A 27,716-nucleotide genomic window follows, 5' to 3' on the forward strand; every position below is an offset into this window, starting at 1 on the left:
GATCTTCCCATGTAATTTAAGTAGCAAGGGACTTTTAGGTCTTCCTCTATGATCTCAAAAGGTGTCTTTCCCATAGTAGTATGGACAATATTATTGTACGCATACTCTACAAGGGGTAAGTACTTTTTCCATTGTGAGCGTTGATGTACTTCTATAACATAAGTCTTTAGTAGATAAAGTATTTTAAGATTGGCTATCTCACTTTGTCCATTAGTTTGTGGGTGATAGGCTGAAGAGAAATTCAATCTTGTACTTAGATTTTCAAAGAGACATTTCCAAAAATTACTGGTCATTCTAGGATCTCTATCTGACACAATGGATGTTGGCAATCCAGGGTGTTTGAAAATCTGAGATATGAAGAGAGTTTCCATTTAGTGTGCCTTAATAGTCTTTTTAACAGGAAAAAAGTGTGCTTGCTTGCTAAACCTATCGACTATTGTCCATATTCCCATGTTCCAATGGATAGACTTGGGTAATCCAAAGAGGACATCCATAGATATACTCTCCCATGGTGAATTAAGGATTGGCAATGATTGGAGTAATCCAAGTTTCTTCCCTCTATCATACTTGGTCTTTTGGCATACCACATTTTGAAACATACTCTTGTATGTCCACTTTCATGGTAGGCCAATAGAATATGTCTCTACTCCTCAAAGAGTAGGTTGAATGTCCCATATGCCCCGCATAGGGAGGAGCATGGGATTCATACATGAATTTCTCGAAGAGAGTGTGTAACACATAGCCTATTGCCATGGAGAAGATAACCATCCGGCAAGGTGAATGGTTCTTCTTTCTTCCCCAAGGCAAGGGCTGACATTATATATTTAAAGTCAGGGACAGTAGCACACTCATCTATCATAGAAGATAGATCATCGTGAGACTCTTGGTTGTTGTGAAAGTGCATCAGCCACTTGATTGTGCTTACCAACAATGAGAGCAATATGAAAATAAAATTGCGAAAGAAAATTTGCCCACCTTATTTGTTTGTCAGAAAGCTTGGTTTGGGTCATGAAGTACTTGAAACTTTGGTGGTCCGTTTGCAAAATAAATGGAGTCCCCAATATATAGTGCTTCCATGTGTCTAGTGCATGTAGAGTTAACTGCTAAAACCTCTTTTTCATATATGCCCAAGACTCGTTCATTGGCATTGAGCCTTTGACTCTCATATGCTATGGCATGCCCTTCTTGAAGTAATACTGGTCCAAGGCAATCACCGCAAGCATCACATTGGACCTCCAATGGTTTTGAGAGATCCGAAACCATAAGGATTAGTTGGGAGGTAAGCTTCTCTTTGAGCTTGTCAAAATCATTTTGCTCTTTAGCAGTCCATGAGTACTTAGCATCCTTCTTTGTTAAGTCCTTTAATGATCATGTTATTTGAGAGAATTTTGCTATGAAGCATCAATAGTATGCACGCATACCAACAATAGAGCCTCTTAGCTCATGTAGATTCCTTGGATTAGGCCATGCTTTTATTACCTCCAACTTTGATGGATCCATACGGATACCATCTTGAGAGATAATATGACCTAAGTATTGAATCTCTTGAAGGAAAAATTCGCTCTTCTTTTGATTGATAAAAAGCTTGTTCTCCCTCAAAGCTTGAAAAATTACCTGGAGATGTTGCTTGTGCTCCTCCAAGGACTTGAAGTAGATGATGATATCATCAAAGAACACTCCAGTGAATTTGCGATAGGATCTAAATATTTTTTCCATTAAACAATTGAATGTGGCCGGTGCATTTTGGCATGACTAGATATTCATAAAGACCAAACGTTGTACGAAACGCGATCTTTAGGATATCTTCATTCACTATCCTTATTTGATGATAGCCACTTTTAAGGTCAATCCTACTAAAGTAGGTCAAACCTTGTAGCTTATCAAACAAATCTTCTACCCACAATATGGGAAATTTGTTTTCAATAGTGATATGGTTTAGCGCTCGATAGTCCACACACACGCGGTATGTACCATCTTTCTTTTGCACTAAAAGGACTCGAGAACAAAAGGGACAGGAGCTAGGCCTCACCATCCCTTTGTCGCCAAATTCTTGTACTTGCCTCCTCATGATCTCCTCTTGTTGAGCTTGGGAAACTCAATAAGGATTTGCTAGGCAGTGAGATTCCTGGTAGGAGCTCAATTCGATGGTCATCATCCCCTCGTTTTGGAGGTAAGTCCAAAGGGATATCATCAATAAAAACATCTTGGAATCCACTTACAAAATTAGACAAGTCTAACTCTCCTTGATTCCTACCATTTTCATTTGATAAAACATTAGCGTCATTTAGAGACTCTTTAACAAAAATCATGTACGCAAAATCTGAGCTTTTCATTGACTTATCAAAATTAGGTGAATTTACAAGTGGTATAGTACGAAGGACTCATTAGCATCTATATACATACTCTTTTTTCTGTAGGTGAAGTAGATTCTCCTTTTAGGGAACTTCATGTTGACAACCATGCGGTTGAACCATGGTGCCCCTAGGATGACATCCTCATGTTAGAGAGGAGAGATGAAAAAGTCTTCTTTGTCGACGTAGCTTTGGACATGAAGCCTCAACTTCCCAATCAAAGGAGTAACGGAGACTTCTTGCTCCTTTATCTTTCCCCAAGCATAGGAGAGAGGTGATTCTTTGCAATGAGCATCCTCTTTTGGAGCTTCGATCGTGAAAGCTCTAGGAGCCTCATTGATGGCATTTCTTTTGGGGCAAGAACAGTAGCCATGTCCTTGCTCCCTACACTTAAAGCATTTGTGGTCCTTACGAAAAGCTTCTAACTCTTCAGGAGAGAGTTTGTTTTTATCTTTGTAAACTCCCTTCTCTTTGGACCGGTTGTTGTTGTTGGTTGTTGTTCTTCTTCTTCTTCTTCTTCTTCTTCTTGTTCTTGTTCTTGTTGTTGCTGTTGCTGTTGCTGTTGTTGTTGTTGTTGTTGAAGTTGCCTTAGGAAGAGTTTTGGCAATTGTTCTTCCCCTTTGCATCATTTTGATCTTTGTTTTCCATGGGCTTGGCATTCCTTTTAGCCCCTTCTTGGAAATTGATGTGCAAAGCAACCATAATGTGGTGGATTACTTCGATGATAGAACAAGCCGTTGGGAGTTGTCATACTCGGTCATTTCTTCAGGGAATCAAGCACAGAATTGTTGCTTTTTCTTGGCAAAAAGTCTATCTTTTGAAAGACAGTAGCCTTGAGATGTAAATTCCAAAACTTGTCCACATATTTGTGGATAGACTCATTGGAGAGCAGCTTCAAACTCCGCCATTTGGTAAGCACTTTGTTCTTTGCATTGTTTGTAAGGAATTGCTTCATGATGGAAACTCGTAGAGTTTTCCATGTCTTTGAAACTTTGTCGTTGCCACGAAGGCTAGCCCACCATTGACGAGCAGATTTTTGAAAGTGCATAGCTACATGACATAGCTTGGAGGACTGTGTGAAGCCCTCGTCTCCAAAGGCCGAATCAAATTGTTGGATGAAGGCCAATACTTTGTCAGTAGCACCAAAGGTGCCATCATAGGTGAGAAAAGAGATACTCTTTTCCCCCTCTTTGAATTTCTTGAGCTTTTGAGACCTTTGCCATGCAGGGTAAGACTTGCAATGTCCTCTCCTCTTGTATTCTCTAGGAGAATAGTTGTTGCTTTCGTCTGAAGAGGAGGAAGGTGAAGAAGAAGGAGAAGAGGGTGACCTCTTTCTTGCCTTTTTCTTCCTTTGTTTTCTCTCTTCCCTTTTGAAGTGATGACCGTTTCCTCTTGGCAGGAGTTGGCAATCGTCTAGACCGCCGTCTTCGTGGAGCTACATCTCCAAAGGAACTTAGTAATTTGCTCCTTTCTCGTTCTTTGGATTCCTCCTCTCTTATGGGAGAGAGTCTTCTTTTAGGAGTCTCATCAAGAGGCCTCCTAAGCCCTCTCTCCTCTTGGAGAGGAAGGGAAATCCCATAAGCACAAAGTTTTTGAGTAACTTCGGCTTGCAAAGCAGGGTTGCCCATAGCTTGTTGCAACCTAGTAACAAGATAATTTGACAAACATGGGGGCACCATCATTAGCACCTTCATGTGAAAAATCAAAGTTGTCAATATTCATTCTTTTCTCTTGATTATTGTCAGCCATGCTAACTAAAATTATGTAAAAATTACTTTGTAATTTTGGTACCCTTAAAAATCTTAGTCACTACTTTTCTTTACCTTTGAAAATTAGTTCTCGAGCAGCCACACCCGTGGTTTAAACATTGTTGATTGCAAAGACTAGTGGAGAGGGTCTAACATTGCTCGGTTGATTATGGTTCATGTTGAGCTTGCTAGTAGCTCAATAATGGTTAAGCCAAAGGAAAGCCCCGAGAGACTCCATAATTAAGACTATAGTTCCCAACGGTGTACTTGAACTAAGTCCTTTTAAACCAAGATAATAGATCATGTCCCACTTACCCTATTGCAATGAACAGGTCCAACCTTTCATGGACAACTTAAGGACCTCTTTTCTTAAGTAAGAAAAGAGAAACCAATAGCTCTGATACCAATGTAATGGAAATGGCCTAAGAACTTTGAGGATAGCGAAATTAAGAGAACTAGAGTGAGCATTTTTGTGAGACTACTTTGATAACATAGAGGGTGAACTTAATTAGCCGTAGCAACATAACCATTATACTTAATTAACTTGGCATGAACAATACTTTTGCAAGAGAGTGAATTAGAGAACGTGACAACATCTGAGGACCAGATTTATGTGGAGCCAGTCCCCCCTCCAATAGGCTTTTGTATTATAGATTCTCCCATAAAAAAACACTTGGTACAATACAATCTTTGTGTTCCTTGTGACCTAGGTGATGCAATGAATATGGAAAGCTTCATGGATCAAGAGCATAACATAAACTTTGTAAAAACATTAACCATCCTCGGACTCACTCCTAAGGCCTCAAACACCTCCGAGGGTTGAGAGAGCTAGCAGGGAATGAGAGTAGGGAAGAGGAAGACAAAGAACATACGAGAAAGAGATAGTTCCTCACTTATCATCACTCTTCTTACATAGCATAGCATAATAGCATAATGATGATGATGAAGAAGATGGCAAGCTTAAGCATTGAAGGATGGCTCTTGGTTGGATTTGCATTCCATAGCCAAGAGTATTGGTGTAGGCTCTCAACTTCTCAACAAGCTTGGAGAAGGAGATGGATCTCTTGCACTTTGCTAAGCAAGGAATGAGCTTGTGTCAGTGTGTGTCACAGAGAGTATACCCCCCAAGCACACTCCCAGCTTGCTTTGGTTGACCCCCCCTTGTAGCTCATGCTAGAAGTTGGTTGGACCCCTACAAGCCTAGCCAATCACATGCATAGTGTATATCAAGCAGCCATTCTAGCCTTGGGACAAGTGTCCCCCTTTCCCCTTTGAGAGAGAGGACTTGATAAATGCATAATCAATTAATGTAATAAGCTAAAAGATTATTGGCCCCTACAATTAGGGCTCCCCCCCCCCCCCCCCATGAGTAGGGATTGTGGTTGACTTTGGGAACACCTTAAGCCTCTCAAGCACCTTAGTCATGGAGCACCTTAAGCACCTTAGTCAGCAAGCACGACAAGCACCTCAAGCTTGGGTCGGTTCCCACCTCAAGCACAATCCTAGCTTGCCTAAGGTCTAAGGACTTTTAACACTAACCTTTGGAGATCTTTAATGAAGCTAACCCTTAAGCTCTTTAAGCTCTATTCTAGCCTTGCTCTTTGATAGACCATCTCTCATTTGGACCCTTTGACTTTGGCCCCGTGTTGAGATAGATCCATATGCACATGTCTATATTCGAACCCTTGTTCCCGTTTATTCTCCCACATTAAATGATCAGTTTAATACAAGAAAATCATTTGGACTGGTTAGATATTAGATTTTATGACATGTACACCATTAGATTCAAACAGTAAACTATTCTGCTCATAGCAAAAGAGAATTGCTACACTAGATGGCAATTAATCATGCCAAATAGAAAGAGATCGCTTTCGATGTCGATTACGACTTTAGAATTCCTCCAAAAGATTAGCCTTGTCGTACTTGTTTATTGCTTGAAGTCATGTGCGTTTTCTAAAAATTCTATAGTTTTGGAAATTTTTGCAATGTTATGGTTGACAATACTTCTCCAATTCTGAGCTCAAAGCGGTGCAAGTACAAAACTCAAGGATTTTGATCGACCCTTGCTGCGACACCTTCGAGTTGTGGGAACCTTGCCTTAGCCCCAAATTTTGGCCGAAAGTGGGGTTTATGTGTGAACCAATGGAGGTTATGTATGGCCAAAGCCAATGCTCTACAAGGTGATTAGATGGCGACACTACAAAAGTGTTCTTTTCTCCTCAACCCAGTGCGAAATGTTGGGGTAAAGGCAAAGCGCCTTTGCCCGGGCCAAGACGTTCCTGTCAGGCCGCCCACTGTATATACATACGCATTCCTTATTCTTCATGTACACAAAGGATAAGGAGCTCCTCACCACATTCTTGGAGGTTGCTCCACCCACATAGTGTATCTTCTACTCTTCTCCTCCCTCGCACTCTGCACGCACCGTGCATCATTTCTGCACCTAGCGCTCTCACAAGTGGTATCAGAGCTTTGGTTTTGCGTGGGTGTAGTGGGACGATTGAGTCAATAGCTTTGCAATGACAAGTGTATTGACGGTAGTAGATTCAAGAGAAGGGAGAAGAGAACAGCTTGGCAACGTGTGCGCATCACAGGCGTTGTGTGTACACAGATTGCAATGCAAGAGAAGCCCAGATTGCATATCTTAGCTTAGACATGTATATTCAGCATGTATAGTTAGCCATTAGCAGAAGGATGAAGTGCTCCAGCTCGTTTTTGTTGTTTTTGGCTCTCGAAATAGTGTTTTTTACATATCTCCGTCATACAATGTCGGATACATATGATCCAGGAGTCTATGTTAAGAGTTTTGGCACATTTTGAACGCGATGGTGATGTCCATTTTCAGAAATTATAATCAAAATTACAGCAGATACAACAAGAGCAAGTTTGTGTTGCGTTTTTGGGCCAAAACGGATGTTTTTGGTATATCTCTCATATCCGGACTCAAATATATGTGATCCAAGATTTTGTCCTGGGGTTTTGGCACCTTTACAAGGAAAAATTTTCCAGATTCTTACCATGTTCTATGCATATCTGTAGTTTTGCCCTCTGATGGTTTAGTGGTCGAGTGTTTGACTCCCGTTTTGACAGTTTTGTCAACCTTGTATACCATTAGGAAAAATATGAACCCCAAAGGGGCCTTGTAAGAGTAGCCAATTAGATTTCAGTCAACAAGAGGACATAAAAGAGGGGGATGGATAGCCATATCTATGTACCTCAAAACTATATCATGTAACATATCTATGAAAAGAGATCAACAATGCGATCCAAAACCACTATTGACCACAAATTTGAAGTTCAAATGCTCAAGTTGTGACCATTCAAAAAAATGCAAAATGTGTTGGACCGTGGGCACAAGCCCATTCTCATTGGTGTAGAGAGTATATTCCAAAATCATCTTTGACCCTAAAGGTCCCTTTTGGCGTTCATATTTTCCCTAATGCACTCTCGCAGAAGTGAGAATTGCATATGCTCATGTGGCTACAGACTTTGCCAGTCACAGGTTTCACATGTTTTTTGCATATTTTTACAGGCAACTTCTCTTATGGGATGCGTTTTGAGCTAGTTTGCTCACTACTTGCGTATATGGTTATGCGTTTTACCCTCGGTTGAGTTGTTTGTCCCAGATTATATGCTTGCAAATATAACATATTGTGGAGATGATTTTATGCATATGTGAGCATCCGTTTTGATGTGTTTGATCATGATTTCCATGATTATGTAGTGGTCGAGTTATCTCCCACTTTGTTGCTAGTTTTTTGCATGGTTTATGGTAGAGATTATACTTGTGTTTTTTGCTTCGTTTAGAGGGGAGACTCTGCTAGTTTTCTCCCAAAAAAAATCACCATAGTTTCTTGACATTCACTTATGCTTGTAGATATGTGTGACACTTTAGAGTCTACAGTGATGACTCACGGTCTCGTAGTTGTCAATATATGCGTTGTTTGCATTGTGGTCACATAGGGGACAATAGGCACCGTTGTTTCAGACGTATGAGACAACAGCAGAGATCTATGCATGGTGCAGATGAGGTCTCGACACATGCTAGAGCAGTGGCTTCATATGAAAGTGACGATGATATCACATTTGCCTTTAGTGTTCCTCCTCATTACATGTTTTGGAGAGGTGACACTTCTCCCCATTGGTTACTAGATGAGGATACATTTTTCCACATCACACCACATCGTGAGTGGTTTAGCACCTTCTCTAGTGGGAGCTTTGGTTGTCTACACTTGGCTGATGGTTTGGCGTTTGACATTGCACATGCAAGAGATGTTTGCTTGTCATTGCCCAGTGGTGCATCATATACACTATGACATGTGCGCTATGTTTCTCAGCTGAGATAGAGCTTGATCTCAGTGAGATAGTTAGCAGATTGTGGATGACAGACATTTCTTAAAGAGCACTCTTTTCAGATGCATTGCATGTCATTAGTGATTACCAAAGAAGCCCCCAGTGGCTTGGTATATCCTATGCATGTATCTAAGGTTCGAAACGGCATAGTCTTGGTTTTGTTGTTGGCATGCTTTGAGCGAGAGATGAGACGTGTCTCCTTCGTGAGTGAGCTCCACCATGCTCATGAGACAGAGTATTTAGTTGTGCAGGACGTGTCAGAAGACTCTGTAGAGACAGAGGTAGAGCGGCAGTGCTCTAATAAGACACAGGAGGTGTTGTCAGGGTCCGTGCAGGCAGAGGTAGAGCGGGTTTGCTCCCTAGAGACATAGGCAGAGATGACGGACATGGAGTTCTTTGATATGCTCAAGCTAGAGGCTGATGAGTTGGTTCAAAGACACACAATTTTGCCTATGGGTGAGAGGGACAAAGCCATCTGAGTGTCGACATTAACACATCCATATGCGACGAGTAGTCCTGATGATGCAGTACATGCACATAGAACAAGGGAGGCTAGGACATCCAGGTTTACACAAATTTTGTTAGCATTCGGTCATCTCATGTACGACCTACTAGTGCCAAGGCCTGACCTAGTCACTGCAGTGTCAAGGCCTGACCTAGTCACTGCAGTGGGAGAATTTACAAGAGCAAGATGGAGAAAAATAATGAGATCTCCCACCATCGCTACTATCCATCGACTTCAATTGAGGATATATACGTGCGTATACTCCTGATTGAGGAGCCATCACTTTCAGTTGATTCCCAATATTATATACTGCCTTTGCAAATCCTTGCAAGCTCGAAAAAACCTACGATGGCACCCTTTTCGGGGCGACAAAAATGACACAAAATTGGCCCCCCAACAAAACTGCTCATATCTTGGATTTTGGACTCCGATTGTCGATCCAAAAAAGACCGACATGCTCCATAAATCAAGCACTTTAGATCTAGCACCATCACATACACTTCAAAGACTTGTCGCACATGTACACTAAGATGGGGATATGCAAACCACCTCTACCTCAAACTGCAATATCTTGCATCCCGTAGCTCCAATTAAGGAGCCATTTGGACCATCCTGGATAACACTTCAAAAAACACATCTTGCTACATAATTTCAGCACTTGGGATCCTCTAATCAGCCACCTTTGAAAGGACCTATTGCAAAGCACCTTGGCCTAAATAGCCTCATAAAGCACACACTTTGGCATGCACCACTAGACACCCATAGCACTGCTTTTCCCTCTTCATAGCACTGGCCAACTTTAGTTGCACCATCATTGGCCAACAACTAGAAGCACGTTTATCAAACCTTGAAACCTGCAAAACTAGAAAGTACTATGAGCAAACACTAAAAACCGCTACCATTTGTACCAAGTCTTATTCTTGATTCCTACCGCCTCTTCTCAAGCGGATTTTCCAACCCTCTTCATAGTCAAACCACCTGGGTCAAACACATGTTCATTGACCGTATTCATCCATCTGCAACAACTTCTCATGTTGCTGCAACCAAGCACATATCCAATCATGCATATAAAATCCACATAGCATACCTTCACCTCTCTAAGCATCACTCTGCATCCAACCTGCTTCAAATAGAGCACCATAGTGCACACCATCCTGGTCCATATACATACTTGACCGTCCCTCCCAACCATGTAACATAAAATCTCCTCCAGAGAATATTGTAATGGATGGATAGTCCATTGCACAGCTACACTCGCCGCAAGCATACCATTTGACCATGAAGCACATAACTCGTTTGATATCTTAGTTGAAGCCACAAGCTTGGACTCTCCTCCATACACCATAGAAAACATCTGTTTCCTAGCCATTCCTCCACCACAAACTCCTTCGCCATCACCAGCTTCGAATTTACCTCCATATCTATAGCACCCTCAATCCCAACATCATCGAGCCCTTCCATAAAAATTGGCCCAAATGAAGCAATCATCGTCGATTCGTCCAGTTGTCCTTCTTCTATAACCGATGCAGCTTTGTCCCTCTCAGAAAAGCTTCGCGCTTGTTGCACCATAATAGCACGTTCCACTTCTACTTTCACAAGCATCGCCATTAGCACAATACCAAACATCACTTTCACGTGCATGTCTTCGTCTGTAGGCTTTGATGCCTCTACTTGGTCTATGTCCAACATAATTGCTTGCACTTTTCCCTACTCCTCACACATATCCATCACATCTTTACCAACACTCATACCTCAAATTGGAAGAATCTGTCTCCCAAGTTGTGTCCGCATCTAGAGAACTATTATAGCTTGTCTCATTCTCTTCTTTTGTCTCTTCTTTTATCCATCTCTATTGCTTCAATTTCATTTGCAAACCTCACTTTTTGATCTCGAGCACAAACCAAAGGAGCTTGACTAACCATACCTGAGCCTGATGATACATCCTCTTTCTCATTTGGAATCTTTGGCAGTTCTTCCATAGATGGAATCTCTCGAACCAGCATTTTGGGCATAAGAACAACTCTATCTCTCTGCAACCAAAGAACCCTTGGCTCCTCTCGCACAGGTACACTTTCTTGTATTGGCTTCATCTTTCCTTTCACCACTTCAATTGGTCTTGGCACCACACCGGAATTGACAAACCCGGGTGCATTTGACATTTCTTCTAAAGTTTTTTGGTCCGGCCTCTTGCATAAACCACCACCTCCGCATATGTCACTGGTCCATCCACTTCGACTTTATTACAAATGTCCTCATATAGACAATCCTTAAACTTACCCAACTTTTAAAAAGCATCATTTTCCGCAGCAATTACCTTGATGAGCGATAGTCCCCAAAGGGCTTCGAATTCCCACTCAAATTCTCAAAAGTCACCATATCCAAGCTTTGCTTCAGACCTTCTACCTTCTAGCTTCTACTTTACTTCATTCAATTGCATATCCGTCACATATTTGCATTGAAAGGCCGCATCCAAGGCCACCAAATTCAGATTTTCTTCATCGCATAACCCGTCATACCACTTCTTTGCTTTGCCATAAACCAAGAGCGGAAAAACTTGAACCGCGTCTTCCTCTCTTCGCACACTTCTCTCAAGCAAAAACAACCCATAATCTTGTAGCCACATTTCCACGTCTTCAACCCCAATGAAAATTGGAAAACCCGACCACATCTTCTCAGTAGCACCTGCTCTTAAAACCTCGCTTATCCAACATCACCAAACGCCTACTTTCACCTTCAACCTGGAGCAATCAAATTGATCCTCAAGGGCACTAGACGATGGAGAGGGGGAATGGGAACACACCAAAAATTCCTCTCTATAGCCCAGGGTACTCACAGCACCTTAGTTCTTTCAGAAACACCTTCAAAAACAACACACTTTCACAAGCAAAACCACGTTTGTACACATTCCAATGCAGACGTGAAACCTGCACCCACTACTCACCCACACACTGTGAAGCACTTAATGAAGAAGAGGCAGCCCCAAATCAGCCTTCTCTCTCAAAATTGGGAGCCCCAAGCTGAGTTGGCTTGCAGATGGCCTCTGGTGTCGCCATATGTCCAGTTAACCTCTTTTGGTTTAAATCCCTAGTATCCGTCGACTTATAAAGTCTAGCGAGGAGCCTAAATGACTTTGAACTGAGCCTAGACACCCTTTTACTGCTCAGATTTCAGTGTCGACTCGCCCGACCATCTCGTGGCGACCTGCCCTTCCGCACTACGGGTGAAACTCTTGGCCGTCGGCCGTTTCGCACTACCCACACAATGTCCGATCATTTGTGACTTCAAAAAGACGGTCCCAAAAATTAAAGAAAAATCAAGAGAAAGAAACTAACAACTAAGGTTAGTGGTTGCCACAGCCTGGTGACATACCCCCCTCTTGAAATCGCAAGCGTCCTCGATTGCATGCCCAATATACATGCCATAGATTATTTATTGTGACTAGCACCCTTTTATCGTCGCATGTATCCGTAAGAAAGGTCATGACACAGATACAAATGACTTAATGAGACCTTCATACTTTTGTCATTTCATCTACGATAGAAGTGACCATAATACCTTTAGCATTTGTAGAACAGTATCCACTTCTATTGCACTGAAACCGTAAATACATTTGATGTGCTAGCTCCATCATCACCCCTCTTTCGAACACGTTGGGTTGGGGCATATGTAGGTTGTAACCCAAAGGCCTCAAGGTAGAGCTGCAATACATTTGGTGACTCCAAAAGCTCACTCTTCCATCCACCTTCCATCCATAGGTAGATAGTTCTTGAACTTCACTAAATACCGTCGTGCAACGTTTGCCCTTAACTTTTCTTTCCTTATGTGCCAAAACCTGCTCAGGTACCAAGATCTCATCAAGTTCCTCAACTTCAGGGTTGATCCTCATCTGTCATATCTTCTGGCACATCTCCCATGCAAGGTCTTAGAAGACTCACGTGAAACGCCTTATGAATCTTTCGAGTATCAGGCAATTTCAGCCTATACGCAGCATCGCTGATCTTCTCAAGTACTTGAGAAGGCCCATAGTAACGCATGCTGAGCTTCGTAAACAACCTTTCCTTGCCCTTCATCTTCTTTAACCTTGCCTTTTCAAACCCTAAAAGTACCCAATCACCAAGTGAAAACAACAATTCACGACGGTGACGAGTAGTAACGCTTTTCTGCTTTGTTGGAGTCTTCTCCAAGGCAAGCTTGATCTTCTTATACATTTCATCCATATTCTCAACATAGCGATCTACTTCAAAAATTGTCCTTTCTGTGCAAAATGGGAGCAACCTTTTTGCCACCCTCAACAATCTCAAAAGGGGCGAATGCACCGTATTGTTGTACGCATACTCAAGCATGGGTAGATATTATTCCCACTTGCCCTTATTATTCACACTGGAAAACTTAAGCCTGCTCTTTAAGGCAAAGCAAAGAAGAGATTGATTTGAAATCACCCATCACCCTCCCTTGGAGGTAATTACTCCTAGCTACCTAGTTCGATCCTTGTAAAGGAGACATCTCCATCCGACAAATAGCACCCCATGCGCTCTCAATTGCCCGTTAAAACACAATGTTGTTATCAACTTTTGTCTACGAAACATTTTGACCTATCCCTCCACTACGAGCTTCACAAAACATTGGTAAATAACTCAATTTCACAAACATGGTCATAAAAACATCACATCTGCACATTTCGCAGCACTAAAAAAACATAAATAGAGACGTACAAAAGTTATCAAAGGCCGCATTGGCTCCCAAAATCCTTCAATTCATGGATTATCCATTCATTAACTGCTCCTGTGTATGATATATTTGCAATTCCTAAATTTACTCTAACTAATCATATCCCCCTTCCAATCTTCGTAGAGCAGCTTTAATGATGAGCAGTTACTTCACCAGCTCCACATAGAGGATGTTTCTCTGGTCCTCAGTAGTATCCAATGCGAGTCTGTTAATCACAAAGACCAAAAAAAAAAAGAATCAATGATTGCCAAAACACCACAAGTGAGCAACCAAAGCAAAGCACTAGACAAAGAGGTGCGCATAGAAGAAAAGGGGTGTGTGTGTGTGTGTGTGTGTGTCATTAAAAAGCTACATACAACCTTTGATGTGTATATATATATATATGTATGTATGTGTATGTATGTATATACAAATCCCCATGCAAAAGGTGACTTCCCCGGCACATGCGAGCACTTTCCCAAACCTGGCAAGAATCTGCAACACGCTGAATTTTCTGTTTTTCGCCCCGAAAATACACCAGATCACCCGTACAGCGATATCATCACTTCCCCGAAGCTCATGGGGGTATTAGGGATCAATTAGGGTCAAAACCCTAAACCTATAAAAATACACAACAGGCTGTATTTTACTGTTTTGGGCTCCGTTTTGCGTGCTGATCATATCCGTAGCAAGCCCTCGTACTCCCGCACCTATAGGGCTAATTGCCATTTAAATCGGACGAGATTTCTCGCGTGAAATCTCGTCGAATTCACCTGTACTTGAGGGGGATTAGCAGCTAATCAAGTACCTGGACAAGAGGCTCTTGCCTCAGCACACGCGCATGAACCCACACAACTGTACATACAAATGGAAATCCCTTGACCTGGGCATTATGATTCTGAATTCAAAGGGGGAGAGAGGTGCGCGAGAGCGGAATTATCGCGCTATATAAGACAAGGGAGAAAGCAAGCTTTCCATTAAAGCTGTGAAACCTGCACCCACTACTCACCCACACACTGTAAAGCACTTACTGAAGAAGAGGCAGCCCCAAATCAGCCTTCTCTCTCAAAATTGGGAGCCCCAAGCTGACTTGGCTTGCAGAAGGCCTCTGGTGCCGCCATGTGTCCAGTTAACCTCTTTTGGTTTAAATCCCTAGTATCCATCGACTTATAAAGTGTAGCGAAGAGCCTAAATGACTTTGAACTGAGCCTAGAAACCCCTTTTACTACTCAGAGTTCAGTGCCAACTGGCCCGACCATCTCGTGGCGATCTGCCCTTCCGCACTACGGGTGAAAGTCTCTGCCGTCGGTCGTTTCGCATTGTCCACACAATGTCCGATCATTTGTGACTTCAAAAAGACGGTCCCAAAAATTGAAGAAAAATCAAGAGAAAGAAACTAACAACTAAGGTTAGTGGTTGCCACAGCCTGGTGACATACCCCCCTCTTGAAATCGCAAGCGTCCTCGATTGCATGCCCAATATACATGCCATAGATTATTTAGTGTGACTAGCACCCTTTTATCGTCGCATGTATCCGTAAGAAAGGTCATGACACAGATACAAATGACTTAATGAGACCTTCATACTTTTGTCATTTCATCTACGATAGAAGTGACCATAATACCTTTAGCATTTGTAGAACAGTATCCGCTTCTATTGCACTGAAACCGTAAATACATTTGATGTGCTAGCTCCATCATCACCCCTCTTTCGAACACGTTGGGTTGGGGCATACGTAGGTTGTAACCCAAAGGCCTCAAGGTAGAGCTGCAATACATTTGGTGACTCCAAAAGTTCACACTCTTCCATCCACTTTCCATCCATAGGTAGATAGTTCTTGAACTTCACTAAATACCGTCGTGCAATGTTTGCCCTTAACTTTTCTTCCTTATGTGCCTAAACCTGCTCAGGTACCAAGATCTCATCAAGTTCCTCAACTTCTGGTTGATCCTCATCTGGCACATCTCCCATGCAAGATCTTAGAAGACTCACGTGAAACGCCTTATGAATCTTCCGAGTATCAGGCAATTTCAGCCTATACGCAGCATCGCTGATCTTCTCAAGTACTTGACAAGGCCCATAGTAACGCATGCTGAGCTTCGGAAACAACCTTTCCTTGCCCTTCATCTTCTTTAACCTTGCCTTTTCAAGTCGTAAAAGTACCCAATCACCAAGTGAAAACAACAATTAACGACGGTGACGAGTAGTAACAATTTTCTGCTTTGTTGGAGTCTTCTCCAAGGCAAGCTTGATCTTCTTATACATTTCATCCATATTCTCAACATAGCGATCTGCTTCGAAAATTGTCCTTTCTGTGCAAAATGGAAGGAACCTTTTTGCCACCCTCAACAATTTAAAAAGGGACGAATGCACCGTATTTTTGTACACATACTCAAGCATGGGTAGATATTATTCCCACTTGCCCTTATTATTCACACTCGAAAACTTAATCCTACTCTTTAAGGCAAAGAAGAGATTGATTTGAAATCACCCATCACCCTCCCTTGGAGGTAATTACTCCTAGCTACCTAGTTCGATCCTTGTAAAGGAGACATCTCCATCCGACAAATAGCACCCCATGCTCTCTCAATTGCCCGTTAAAACACAATGTTGTTATCAACTTTTGTCTACGAAACATTTTGACCTATCCCTCCACTACGAGCTTCACAAAACATTGGTAAATAACTCAATTTCACAAACATGGCCATAAAAACATCACATCTGCACATTTCGCAGCACTGAAAAAACATAAATAGAGACGTACAAAAGTTATCAATGGCCGCATTGGTTCCCAAAATCCTTCAATTCATGGATTATCCATTCATTAACTGCTCCTGTGTATGATATATTTGCAACTCCTAAATTTACTCTAACTAATCATATCCCCCTTCCAATCTTCGTAGAGCAGCTTTAATGATGAGCAGTTACTTCACCAGCTCCACATAGAGGATGTTTCTCTGGTCCTCAGTAGTATCCAATGCGAGTCTGTTAATCACAAAGACCAAAAAAAAAAAGGATCAATGATTGCCAAAACACCACAAGTGAACACCCAAAGCAAAGCACTAGACAAAGAGGTGCGCATAGAAGAAAAGGGGTGTGTGTGTGTGTGTGGGTCATTAAAAAGCTACATACAACCTTTGATGTGTATATATATATATGTATGTATGTGTATGTATGTATATACAAATCCCCATGCAAAAGGTGACTTCCCCGGCACATGCGAGCACTTTCCCAAACCTGGCAAGAATCTGCAATACGCTGAATTTTCTGTTTTTCGCCTCGAAAATGCACCAGATCACCCGTACGGCGATATCATCACTTCCCCGAAGTTCATCGGGGTATTAGGGATCAATTAGGGTCAAAACCCTAAACCTATAAAAATACACAGCAGGCTGTATTTTACTGTTTTGGGCTCCGTTTTGCGTGCCGGTCATATCCGTAGCAAGCCCTCGTACTCCCGCACCTATAGGGCTAATTGCCGTTTAAATCGGACGAGATTTCTCGCGTGAAATCTCGTCGAATTCACCTGTAGTTGCGGGGGATTAGCAGCTAATCAAGTACCTGGACAAGAGGCTCTTGCCTCAGCACACGCGCATGAACCCACACAACTGTACATACAAATGGAAATCCCTTGACCTAGGCATTATGATTCTAAATTCAAAGGGGGAGAGTGGTGCGCGAGAGCGGAATTATCGCGCTATATAAGACAAGGGAGAAGGCAAGCTTTCCATTAAAGCTGTGAAACCTGCACCCACTACTCACCCACACACTGTAAAGCACTTAATGAAGAAGAGGCAGCCCCAAATCAGCCTTCTCTCTCAAAATTGGGAGCCCCAAGCTGACTTGGCTTGCAGATGGCCTCTCGTGCCGCCATGTGTCCAATTAAACACTTTTGGTGTAAATCCCTAGTATCCACCGACTTATAAAGTGTAGCGAAGAGCCGAAATGACTTTGAACTCAGCCTAGACACCCGTTTTACTGCTCAGATTTCAGTGCCGACTCGCCCGACCATCTCGTGGAGACATGCCCTTCCGCACTACGGGTGAAACTCTCGGCCGTTTCGCACTCGCCACACAATGTCCGATCATTTGCGACTTCAAAAAGACGGTCCCAAAAATTAAAGAAAAATCAAGAGAAAGAAACTAACCACTAAGGGTTGCCACAGCCTCGTGACATACCCCCCTCTTGAAATCGCAAGCGTCCTCGATTGCATGCCCAATATACATGCCATAGATTATTTAGTGTGACTAGCACCCTTTTATCGTCGCATGTATCCGTAAGAAAGGTCATGACACAGATACAAATGACTTAATGAGACCTTCATACTTTTGTCATTTCATCTACGATAGAAGTGACCATAATACCTTTAGCATTTGTAGAACAGTATCCACTTCTATTGCACTGAAACCGTAAATACATTTGATGTGCTAGCTCCATCATCACCCCTCTTTCGAACACGTTGGGTCGGGGCATACGTAGGTTGTAACCCAAAGGCCTCAAGGTAGAGCTGCAATACATTTGGTGACTCCAAAAGTTCACACTCTTCCATCCACTTTACATCCATAGGTAGATAGTTCTTGAACTTCACTAAATACCGTCGTGCAACGTTTGCCCTTAACTTTTCTTTCCTTATGTGCCAAAACCTGCTTAGGTACCAAGATCTCATCAAGTTCCTCAACTTCTGGTTGATCCTCATCTGTCATATCTTCTGGCACATCTCCCATGCAAGGTCTTAGAAGGCTCACGTGAAACGCCTTATGAATCTTCCAAGTATCATGCAATTTCAGCCTATACGCAGCATCGCTGATCTTCTCAAGTACTTGAAAAGGCCCATAGTAATGCATGCTGAGCTTCGGAAACAACCTTTCCTTGCCCTTCATCTTCTTTAACCTTGCCTTTTCAAACCGTAAAAGTACCCAATCACCAAGTGAAAACAACAATTAACGACGGTGACGAGTAGTAACGCTTTTCTACTTTGTTGGAGTCTTCTCCAAGGCAAGCTTGATCTTCTTATACATTTCATCCATATTCTCAACATAGCGATCTGCTTCGCAAATTGTCCTTTCTATGCAAAATGGGAGGAACCTTTTTGCCACCCTCAACAATCTCAAAAGGGGCCTTGCCTGTTGACGAATGCACCGTATTGTTGTACGCATACTCAAGCATGGGTAGATATTATTCTTACTTGCCCTTATTGTCTGACACGTAACATTTCCGCAGATCTAAGACAGTAGAATTAGCTTCTTCTGACTGCCTATCAGTTTGTGGATGAAATGAGGATGAAAACTTGAGCGTGGTGCCCATGTTTTCAAACAAGCCTGTCCAAAACAGGCTCGTCATACAAGGATCACGATCACTGACAATAGATTGTGGCATACCATGGTACTTGAAAACATTGTACATAAACAACCGTGCCATCTAGTCAGATTTTATCTTCTTCCTGACAAGAATAAAATGGGCTTGCTTGTTGATTCTGCAAATAATGGTCAATATACCATCATTCCCTGTCAGCGTTCTTGTAAGATCAAAGATAAAATTCATGGCAATGCTTTCCCATGGCTTATCTAGAATAGACAGTGTTTGTAACAACCCTGGTGCCTTTTGCCTGTCAAATTTGACCTTGTGGCAAATCACGCATGCTCGCACAAAGGCATCCAGAGCTCTCCTCAAAGTAGGCCAATAAAAGAATGTCACAACCGCTTTCACAGTCACATCTATACCATGATGCCCTACATACGGTGGGACATGGATTTCTACCATAACTTTATGTCGCAATGGCCTAGTGACACATAATCTGCCATGCATCATCATAAAATCATCCTTGAGGAGGTAGTGCTCGTGGTGTTGCCCATCTTGTAACTCTTCAAAGATCCTTAAAAAATCTTCATTAGTAGCATATTGTTCCTTCATGTCATCAAGCCGATGATGATAAGGAATTGACACAGCTTAATTTGTGGCTTTCTTGCTAACGCATCAACCACAACATTCTTCTTGCCTTCCACATGCAGAATCGGAGAGTGCAACATAGAGAAAATGTTTGCCCATCGCATGTGCTTTTAGGATAACTTTGATTGCGTCAAGAGGTATCGCAAGGTCTGATGATCTATCTGGACAACAAAATCAACACCTAACAGATAGTGCTTCCAGCTAAAAAGCGCATGAATCACGGCCAATAGCTCTTTCTCATAGAGTTGCATAGTCTTTTCTAGCCCTTGCAACATTCGGCTCTTGTAAGCTACTACCCGACCATCTTGCATTAACACTGTCCCAATACTATTGCCACATGCATCACACTCCACCACAAATGACTTCCTGAGATCTACTCGGATAATTACTGTCACAAAATGATGAGGTGGCATGACCACTCGAGACAATTTGATGACGTGGCAAGATCGTACGACAGGCGGCTGTCGTGGCACACTGTACGGACCACACGGACTTTCCGCTGACTGGCTGCCGTGGACAAGCAATACGATGTTGACGTGGCAGATTGTACGAAATTCCGCTTTTTACGTTGGAAGCTTTTACTGGCAAATTTTGAGTCGGTTGCTTTTGGAACAAATTGCTTTTGAATTTAATAGCTCTTAGGGCTCTGCTTTTGGGCATCCCTTGTAAGAATAAATAAGCCCTAAGGGCCTCACTCTTCAGAGCATCTGGACGCAGAGTCTGAGAGCAAAGGACCCTTTGCGAATTGTACTTTGCTCGAATAAAAGAAATACAGAAAGAGGCGCCAGCCTTTGGGGCCAATCTCTTTGGGCACGAAACTACGTCGAGCCGTGTCGACCAAATTGAACAGTGATTTTAAAGTTGTGAAGTATTTTAAGTGATTCTCTCGTGTGTCATGTCCAATTCCCGACTTGGGGTGCCCAATTCTGTGATAGTGGTATCAAAGCATCAAGCGTGTGCTTTTCTCAAAGCATACCGGTCCTATCAAAGAGGAGACAACGCACTTGGACACTTTTAGAAATTGTTATTGAAGAATCTTCGTGCTCTGACCCCGGACTTATTAGCGACTCCCACCCTTCGTACATCGCGCATCGGGCACGCTCCCGTCTTCATCGCTTTGTCTTACAGGGCATAAAGCCATAAAGAATCCCGATTACACATCGGTTCTCGTGGAGAATCTGAAAAAGATAACACCTCTCAATGGGAAGGCAAAGAAAAGTTGAAATCTAGCACAAGAACTAAAGAAAAGAAAGAAGATTTGGACAGATTCTTGGTGGAAAATTTTGCCAAAACGGAGTACAAACGTCAACTGCAGGTTGACATATCTGTGAAAAGATTGATCAAGTACTCCATAGACCCGAGACTTGCGAAACACCTGAAGAATTACCCGATTGATAAGATTTACTCCAGATGGCGTGTGGCCATTGCTTCTCCTCTCAAGTCAGGAGCAAAGCCGAAAGGACAGACGAGTGCAAAAAAGCGAAACCTGTACTAGCAAAAAGAGATGAACGAGAACTCATGAAAAGAAGATGAACCAAAGCAGGACCACCAGAAGATAAACTTGACAGTTACAGAGCAACAGTTGAATGTGGAAGAAAAGGAAAGATGAAAGCAGAATTGGTACCATGTAACTAAGTCAGACTTTGTAAATAATTAATTTATTTACGAGAAAAGAATTATCTAATTAGTTGTGTGCACACCAGAATAGACCTAGCAGTTCTAAGGCCTCAGGTGAGCCTGAATGCGGGCCACAACACCTCAGAGGGACCTTAGCAGAAATTACCCTGAAGCCCTAGTGATTGGGAAATCGGGTCTTCAGAAAGGGGTAAGCAATAGCCTCAGATTTTAGGCTCAGAAAAAAAATACACGCGTCAGTACAAGCACATGAATGAGATGGGGTCCTTAGAACAGTGACCCTAAGGCTAATAAAGCTAATAAAGCCTTAGGGTAAGTTTCGTTAAATTAAATTTAACGGTCCGTGCCTAGGCGGGCGGCCGGACAAGTGTGAACAGGTAAAGGTGGTGCAGTGTCAGTGCGGCATTGCGCCAGCAAACCTTTGGGGTTCTCATAAAAGAATCATTGGTAGCATTTGTTAGTTAGTTGCACATTTTTAATTAATGAGATAGAAGTTTTTAAAGTCAAAAGTCGAATGGTTTTTAAGTTTTTAAAGTGTGCGAAGTGGCACACTTACCAATGCAAGCTTTCACTCTCTCTCACTCTCACCCTCTCTCTCTTCCTAGCGCCCCCTCTCCCTGATGGCTATTTAGGAGCCCCCCCTCCCCCATTTTCAGGGCTGGCAGTGCACCTACCCCCCCTGATGTGAGCGTGCTCTACGCGGTGGAGCCCCTCCATTGAAGCTTGAGAGCAGCATATGTGGTAGCCTTGTGCTCCCATTGTCAAGAACAAGGAATCTCACAGTCATAGACACCTTCTAGTGAAGTTTCATCGCGAGAAGCTGCCGTAGACGCTCTCTTAGCAGAGTGCGGCGGCTGTAATTCTCTGTTTTCAGCCCCTAATCACCTCGATTAGGGCTGTTTTCAGCAGATCAACCATAGAAATTCTATTCTCTCTCCTTATCCTAAGCCTACATCAAGTTTGGTGCGATTCCATCGCGAAGAAGACCTCTGTTTCAGCGTAGGGGTGTGCACAGGTAAGAATTTCAAGTTATGTGCAGAAAATTACAGCAAACATGTGCGTGTGCATTTTGTTTGTTTCTCTTTTGTGTTCGATGCATGAATGAATGAGCATGAAGGCAACACATAACGGAAGATGGACTCTCCTCTGTGAGAGCTTCCGATGAGCTGTTTTGGAAGATAGACTCTCTTTTCGAGAGCTTCCAACCAGTCTCGCAGAAGAGGGGAAATCCCCTAAGCAGAAAGAAAGTGGAAACACTTTCTCAGTCAGTAGTCAGAACAGAACAGAAGAAAGAATAGAGGACGAGCGTATGCCCCGTTCCTGTGCTTGTAAAGATTCTCCCTTAGTAATAAAGATGTTCTCTTTATGGGGGGGACCAGCCCATCTTCTAGTCCCCAATGAAGTGTCAAGTTTTCTCTCTCCCTCTAATTCTCTTGAGTATTTGAAGTGCAATTAAACGTCAGTTTACGCTTCCGTAATTTTCTGTGACAGTGGAAACACTTTCTCAGTCAGTAGTCAGAACAGAACAGAAGAAAGAATAGAGGACGAGCGTATGCCCCGTTCCTGTGCTTGTAAAGATTCTCCCTTAGTAATAAAGATGTTCTCTTTATGGGGGGGACCAGCCCATCTTCTAGTCCCCAATGAAGTGTCAAGTTTTCTCTCTCCCTCTAATTCTCTTGAGTATTTGAAGTGCAATTAAACGTCAGTTTACGCTTCCGTAATTTTCTGTGACAGTGGTATCAGAGCAAGGTACTCTCTCTCTTCCTGAAGGGATTCACGACTCTTGGCAGACTGCAGAAATGGGAGGACGCGAGATAGATCTCTCGTTCAACAGCAAGTGGAAGAGTTGCAGAAAGCTCTCTCCCATCCAGAAGTCCAAAAGATTCTCCATACTCTTGAAAAAGGGAAGGAGAAAATGCCGATGGGGTCGAGAGAAATCCCACAGAACCCAAAGGCGCCACAACCAAGGAAAGATCCTTTGATTGGAACCTCCCGCATGCTCGAGAGGCGGAAGAAACCTCCAAAACGGCATGTGCGGTTTAATCCAAAAGTTCAAGAGCAGGATCCCCCTGATTCCCCTCAGTTCTCTTTCATGAAGGATCTGGATGACATAGTTGCTCCGGAAGACATGTTTCTCGACGATTCAAGGGAAAGGACTCCTGTCCACAAGGAGTCTAAGCATAGAAAGAAGGAGCACCATAAGAAGAAGCACCACAGGCAGAAAACATTCAAGTCGGGAGATATAGATGTGAAATTCGACACCTACAATGGACGGCGTGATAATGACAAAGCTTTGGCTTTCATCCACCAATTTAAAGTTGCATTTGCAGAAGGGAATTTTAAGGAAAGATCCAAGCTTCGCCATGTCAATTTGTACCTGAAAGGCACCGCCAGCAATTGGTGGTTAACCCTTATCTTGGAAGATAGCAAACCCCAAGATTGGACTGCTTTCAAGAAGGAGTTCTACGCACAGTTTCTTCCTCCAGACTATGAGGAAGAGGTAAAGAAAGAATGGGATCAACTTTCACAGTCAGAGAACGAAACTGTTCCACGCTATTTGGATAGGTTTTGGGACGTTCTCTTCAAAGTCACTCTATTCAAGAAGATTGACGATTCGGAGAAGATGCGCAAGTTTGAAGCAGGTTTGCATGAAGCCTTGCAAAAGGCTATGAAGCTTTACCCTCGAGGTAACTTGCAGATACTTATGGAAGCAGCCCGCATAGCTGATGGAATACATGACAAGGGTACTCCCAAGAAGATGGAGCAAAGCACTTACCATGCCAAGCAGAAGGCTCTCCATGAGCAGCCTACCTCTTCTACTTCTTCTCAAAAGAAGAAAAGAACCGCCTCCGAAGCAGAAGCAAAGCCAAATCAGCCCAAGAAAGGGAGATATCTCTCTCCTACTGAGTTACGAACCTACATTAGTGAAGGAAGATGCTTCAAGTGTGGACAAGTTGGTCATATGAAGGGTGACTATCCTACCAAACCTCCACAACCACCCTCTTCCAATGCAGTCCCAGATGTATAAGGAAATACAACCAAGGATGGAAAAGAAAGAGCTCTTCTCAAAGCATGGGGTAGTATCAACAACCAGCGGGCTCTTATTTTGTTTGACCCTGGTAGTACAGACAACTTCATCTCTACCAAGCTAGCTGACGACCTGAACTTGCAGCCCGATCGTTTTGGAGTCTCTATTCAAGCGCAATCTGCTTTCAAAGGGCAGAACTCAAACTCTACTCCAATCATAGGGAAGTTGAATCTAAAGGCCGACGACTACAAAGATCAAGAGTCTTTCTTACTAGCTTCACTTGAAGGATGCGATGTTATCTTGGGAATGCCGTGGCACTACAAGATGCATCCCATTTCGAACTATGTTCAGAAAACCTTATCCTTTGCTCATAAAGGAAAGGAGTATCTTGTACTCGCAGATGCAGGAGATTGGCGTATTCCTATCGCCAATCACATTGCCATCAAGAAAGAAATGAAAAAGTGTGTTTCAGCGTACTTGATTTTTGCAAGAGAGAGAGATGTGTCTGTTTCACAACTTTCTTCCTCTTTAGAGCAAAAGAGACTTAAGTTATTAGAAAGTTATAAAGATTGTTTTGCAGATGAACTTCCAAATGAACTCCCACCTTCGCGACCTAAGGATCATACAATTGATTTGATCCCAGGAAGTTCTCCTCCAAATCAACCCCCTTATCGAGTTAGTTTAATGCAGCAAGAGGAAATTCTCAAGCAGGTTAACCAACTTTTGGAGAAGGGCTTAATAAGGCCTAGTACTTCTCCATATTGTTCACCTGTCTTGCTAGTACAGAAAAAGGATGGCACATTCCGCATGTGCATAGACTATAGATCCCTAAACAAGATCACAATCAAGAATCGATTTCCAATCCCTCGGATTGACGACATTTTTGACAAGTTACAAGGAGCAAGTGTCTTTAGTCATATAGACTTGAAGAGCGGTTATCATCAAATCCGCATAGCTCCTCACGATGTGCATAAGACTTCATTTAGAACAACCTTCGGGTTGTATGAATTTCTAGTGATGCCTTTTGGGCTCACTAATACACCAGCTACATTCAACAGAATGATGGATAGAATCTTCCACTCGTACAGAAGTTTTACAGGCGTTTTCTTTGATGACGTCTTAATCTTCTCAGAGACGGAAGACGAACACTATAAGCATCTCACCTTAGTGTTTGAAGAATTACGCAAACACAAATTATTTGTGAATGCTAAGAAGAGTGAGTTCTTTCTAAAAGAAATCCACTATTTGGGCCATATAGTATCTCACAACCAGGTGAGAATGGACCCTGATAAGATTCAAGCAGTTGTAGAATGGCCTACGCCAACTACAGTACATGATGTACGAAGTTTCCTTGGCCTCTGTTCTTATTATAGGCGTTTCATTCGAGCTTTTGCCGCGATAGCAGGTCCCCTCCATGACCTGACAAAGAAGCGGATTCCATTCCATTGGGGGTCTGGACAAAAACAAGCTTTCGAAAAGCTTAAGTATCTACTCAGTCACGGACCTGTTCTCACCGTCCCTGATCTTCGCAAACCTTTCGAGGTATACTGCGATGCATCTGGAGATTATGTAGAAGCAGTTTTGAACCAAGAGGGTCACGCGATAGCCTATGAAAGTCGGCGCCTTAAAGATGCAGAGTTGCATGTCTCCATATACGAGAAAGAGCTAATGGCAGTAATTCATGCTCTTTCCATTTGGAAACACTATCTATTAGGAGCTGATTTTATTATCAAGACAGATCATCAAAGTCTTCGCTACTTCCTCACACAAAGAAAGTTATCAGGCCAACTTTCTTTCCATGTTCCATTTTCAGATTTTACACACTTCTGGAACAAAGAAATGCAGTTGCAGATGCTTTCTCCAAGCGTCCAAAGATCGATGCACTAACAACAATTTATCATGAGGAACTAGAATCTCTCAACGAGATGTATCCTCAAGATCCAGACTTCGCCACAATTTGGGCAGATCTTCAAGCTGGTCACTCAAGGCCACCTTATTCCATTAGGGATAATACACTCTATCGTCAACAAGCAATATGCATAGCTCAGCCCTTACGACAGAAGGTGATGGATGAAGCACATAATTCTCCTTATGCCGGGCATCGGGGAATTGTTTCCACTACTAGTGCCCTCGAAAGGTATTTCTTTTGGCCAACACTCCGTGCGGACATTGAAAAACATGTACGTGAGTGTTTAATCTGCCAAAAGGTAAAATATGACAGACATAAAGTTTATGGCAAGCTTCAGCCGCTCCCTGTGTCTAACACGCCATGGGAAAGTATTGCCATGGATTTTATTACGGATCTTCCTAGATCCAAGAATGGAAATGATGCAATCTGGACTATAGTAGACAAATTCAGTAAGCAAGAACAAGAAGACGATCAAAGCTGATCACATGACTAGAATATTTCTAGCTCAGATTTTTAAACACCATGGATTGCCACAGACTATTGTCAGTGATAGAGATCCCCGCATGACTAGTCTATTTTGGCAGGCATTGTTTGAAAACTTGGGAACTAAGCTTGATTTTTCATCAGCTTATCATCCTCAAACAGATGGTCAAAGCGAAATCGCTAATGCCGCTGTTTTAGATCTCCTCAAGTGTTATGTTTCGGAACGACAATCCGAATGGGAACACTACTTACCAATAGTTGAGTTTGCGTATAATAATACCATACATTCCTCAACTGGTAAAGCTCCCTTCGAAATTATTTATGGGAAGCCACTCTTACTTCCTATTATGGTTACCAAAGAAAAATATCTTCGCCGCAAATAAATTTGTGCGCAATATGGATATTGCCCATCAACAAGTAAAGCAAGCGATTCTTCGTACTCAAGAGCAACAGAAGAGAAAAGCAGACAAGCACAGAAGGAATCTCAATCTAGAAAAAGGACAATATGTCCTGCTTCGGTTTGAGAAAGCTAGATTGAAAAAGCGGGTCGGAAAAGGGAAAGTTGTCAAACTTTCCCATAGATTTTACGGCCCTTTCAAAATTACAGATAAAGTCAATGATGTGACTTTCAGATTGGATTTGCCTTCTAACTAGCGAATCCATAATGCTTTTCATGTCAGTCTTCTCCGACCATATGTTGGACCTCCTCCAATGGCGCCCGTACAAGAAGATCCTTCAGAAGTCGAAGAGACTGAGGAAATCCTTTAACCTGAACAGATAATACACCACTCGGAGAGACAACTCAAGTCGGGGAGTCTACATCGAAAGTATTTAGTCAAGTTCAAGAATTACACTCCTTTAGATGCAAAGTGGATGACTGAGTCCGATCTTAAGGACTACCCCGACATTTTGCACAATTATGTTGACGCTCTACAGTTGAGGTCAACTGTTTAGAACCAAGAGGTATGTAGCTAAGTCAGACTTTGTAAATAATTAATTTATTTACGAGAAAAGAATTATCTAATTAGTTGTGTGCACACCAGAATAGACC

General features: G+C 42.5%; 1 protein-coding gene across 2 annotated transcripts in view; it reads right to left on the bottom strand.

Annotated features, from left to right (window-relative positions):
- Window positions 1–27,716, bottom strand: part of LOC147464274 (uncharacterized) — a 42,964-nt gene that overhangs the window by 3,858 nt on the left and 11,390 nt on the right. Inside the window, exon 4 of one of the 2 annotated variants that reach the window (XM_086513822.1) lies at window positions 16,366–16,649. The exons of the other annotated variant lie outside the window; for it this stretch is intronic. Coding sequence (XP_086369948.1) covers window positions 16,629–16,649 — 21 coding nt within the window. The 3' untranslated portion in view covers window positions 16,366–16,628. Of the gene's footprint in view, window positions 1–16,365; window positions 16,650–27,716 lie in introns of those variants that run through there. 2 annotated transcript variants of the gene reach the window in all.

This window comes from Adiantum capillus-veneris, chromosome 1 (genome assembly GCF_014529385.1).
Source record: "Adiantum capillus-veneris isolate H3 chromosome 1, ASM1452938v2, whole genome shotgun sequence".
NCBI classification, from domain to species: domain Eukaryota; kingdom Viridiplantae; phylum Streptophyta; class Polypodiopsida; order Polypodiales; family Pteridaceae; genus Adiantum; species Adiantum capillus-veneris.